Source organism: Eimeria mitis, genomic scaffold, assembly GCF_000499745.2.
Source record: "Eimeria mitis Houghton genomic scaffold, Emh_scaff580, whole genome shotgun sequence".
In the NCBI taxonomy this organism is placed as follows: Eukaryota; Apicomplexa; class Conoidasida; order Eucoccidiorida; family Eimeriidae; genus Eimeria; species Eimeria mitis.
Genome location: NW_013574046.1, coordinates 13,608 through 15,915, shown reverse-complemented (window position 1 = coordinate 15,915; position 2,308 = coordinate 13,608). Strand labels below are relative to the sequence as shown.

Genomic DNA, 2,308 nt, shown 5'->3' with positions numbered 1-2,308 from the left:
TGTGTGCATACACATATACGTGCCAGCATGCGTCTGCGTGGATCTGTGCATCTGTGTATGTATGCGTATAAGAATGCACGCACGTATGTAGCACCTAGTCAGAAAGGGAGCCCAGCAAAAGCCAGTCCACCATATCTGTCCGCACCCACCAAACAAGCACTGACAGGACTACGCTGTAGGATCTCTTCTCCGTCTTGGGCTGTCTGCCTCAGCCAGGAGGGATCACGTACATATAAGGCGCTAGGCATAAATGCCTAGCGCCTTATATTTTTTACGTTTGTATCTAATACATATATTCCCATACAATCGTATTGTGTGTGTGTTGGCGCGGTATATATTCCAGGCGGAGTGCCATGCGTGAAGGCGCCCTTCACGATCTCACCAGACNGTGTGTTGGCGCGGTATATATTCCAGGCGGAGTGCCATGCGTGAAGGCGCCCTTCACGATCTCACCAGACTACCCGGGGTCTCTCGGCGCACTGCAGCGATTCTCTTTGACGAATACCTGATTGACAGCGCACAGGCCCTGCGGGACCACCTCGCTTCTCTCGCACCTGGGGCGTCACTCCCCAGCACAGTGGACCATCCTACAGCTCCGTCGGAGCAGTGGGCGGAGCCCGCAGAGGCTCTGCAGCAGCAGGACAAGGCGGCTGCACTGTTGAAATTATTCCCTACTGCGCTCAGCAGGGCTTGCGTCTTGCATGCAGACAGTTTTGGGGCTTCTATGGATGCCGTGGAGTTCGACGAGTGGCAGCAGCAGCTATTGTTGGTGCAAGAAAGCCTGAGGGAGGCGCCTGCGATGTCTCCCCCGCTGGTGCTGGACCTGCCTGAGACGGCGAGCCGTTCTGAAGGGTTGCGCGCCTTGCCCGTGTTGTCGCTTGGGGGTGGTATATTTCACGGGGGCAACAGAAAGCTCACAGCTCTGTCTTTGCAGGTTTCGCTGTTGCCGAGCTGGACAGAAGAAGAAGGCCTGTTGCCTCCCACTCTAGAACGGGCTATCTCAAACGGAGGCGAAGGCGCCGGACCTCGCGAGCTGCGCTGGGTGCAGCAACAGTGGGAACGCGTCTCCCAGGTCTTTTCCCGGCTGCGCATGCAGCTGCATCGCAGCGTTGTAGAGGCGCTGCAGCAGCGCCACCTCGTCAGCGAAGTGTTTTGCGAGAACTCCAGAACTAAGACAACGCATGCAGCAGGCNGCAGCAGCGCCACCTCGTCAGCGAAGTGTTTTGCGAGAACTCCAGAACTAAGACAACGCATGCAGCAGGCAGGCTGCCGTGGCACCAGGAGAGCTACAGACTGGTGAGGCTGTGTTTTATCACGTCCCGCCCGCAGTGCACCGATGCACATCATCACTCGGTAGTGCTGACTTGTGCAGTTCTGTGCTGGATCGCGGCAAAAAGCTGCATGCGGAATCCTAGGTTTGCATGCTAGGTTTGAGTAGCCTGGAGCTCACATCTGAGGCGCTTGAATGCTTGAATTTTAGACACGCAGGTGCCCCACGTGCATTCCAGGCTAGTCCTAGACCCTAAGCGCATAACCTGAAACACGGAGCCCCAACCCTAAAACATGAAATTCTAAACCCTAAACCCTTCAAAGCGCATGGACTGCCTGCATCTTTGAATGCGTGTATTCAGATAACCATCCAAAGCGTCCCGCCCCGCGCGTTCCCATTCGCCACGTTGGCTGCTCGCTGCTGTGCCTCTGCGTATCGGCGGTTGCAGCAGAAGGTGCAGCGGCAGTGGGGCTGTAGCTTGACCCCCAGTGGGATTGCGGTATCTGCCAACAAACCGTCTCCCCCGACCTCCTCACCCCTAAACGACACGGGGTCCCTCTCACCCCCCTGCTCAGCTTCTGCTTCGAGCGAAGACGGGCACGTCCCCCATCAGAGGTGTGAACCAAATGCTGCTGCTCCTGCTTTGGTTCCCTCTGCCTTGACAGAACAGGCCTGGTGGGTTCTTGACGAGCAGGGCGTCCTGCGACTCCTGCAGGAGCCCCTCTCGATGCAAGAACGCGTAGGCGACGTTACCGCCAGCAAGTAGACCTGCGGATGACTGCCTCCACTTCTGCGTAGTCTCTTTGCATCAGAGCTGATGCAGTTGATGTTGATGGAGCTTCGCGCAGAAGTGCTGTTTCTCTCTTGCATCCAACAACGAGCGGCCTTACGGCTAATTGCTGGGCACTCGACGAGGCGACAATTGGCTGCTCAAGCTCCAGCTGAGGCCGGAGGGAGCAGCTGGTCGTCGGTGTGTTCCATCAAAGGCCGTGGCCTCCTTAAGGATGTTTCTGCAGTGCCCGGGAAGCTGCGAGCTCG

General features: G+C 57.2%; 1 protein-coding gene across 1 annotated transcript in view; it reads left to right on the top strand.

Annotated features, from left to right (window-relative positions):
• EMH_0016860 (uncharacterized protein) overlaps positions 1-2,036 on the top strand; it is a gene marked incomplete at both ends in the record, with an annotated part of 3,792 nt that extends 1,756 nt beyond the window's left edge. Inside the window, 2 exons of the mRNA XM_013500752.1 lie at positions 415-1,138; positions 1,632-2,036. Coding sequence (XP_013356206.1) covers positions 415-1,138; positions 1,632-2,036 — 1,129 coding nt within the window. The remainder of the gene's footprint in view (positions 1-414; positions 1,139-1,631) is intronic.
• Between the last annotated feature and the right edge of the window lie 272 nt (positions 2,037-2,308).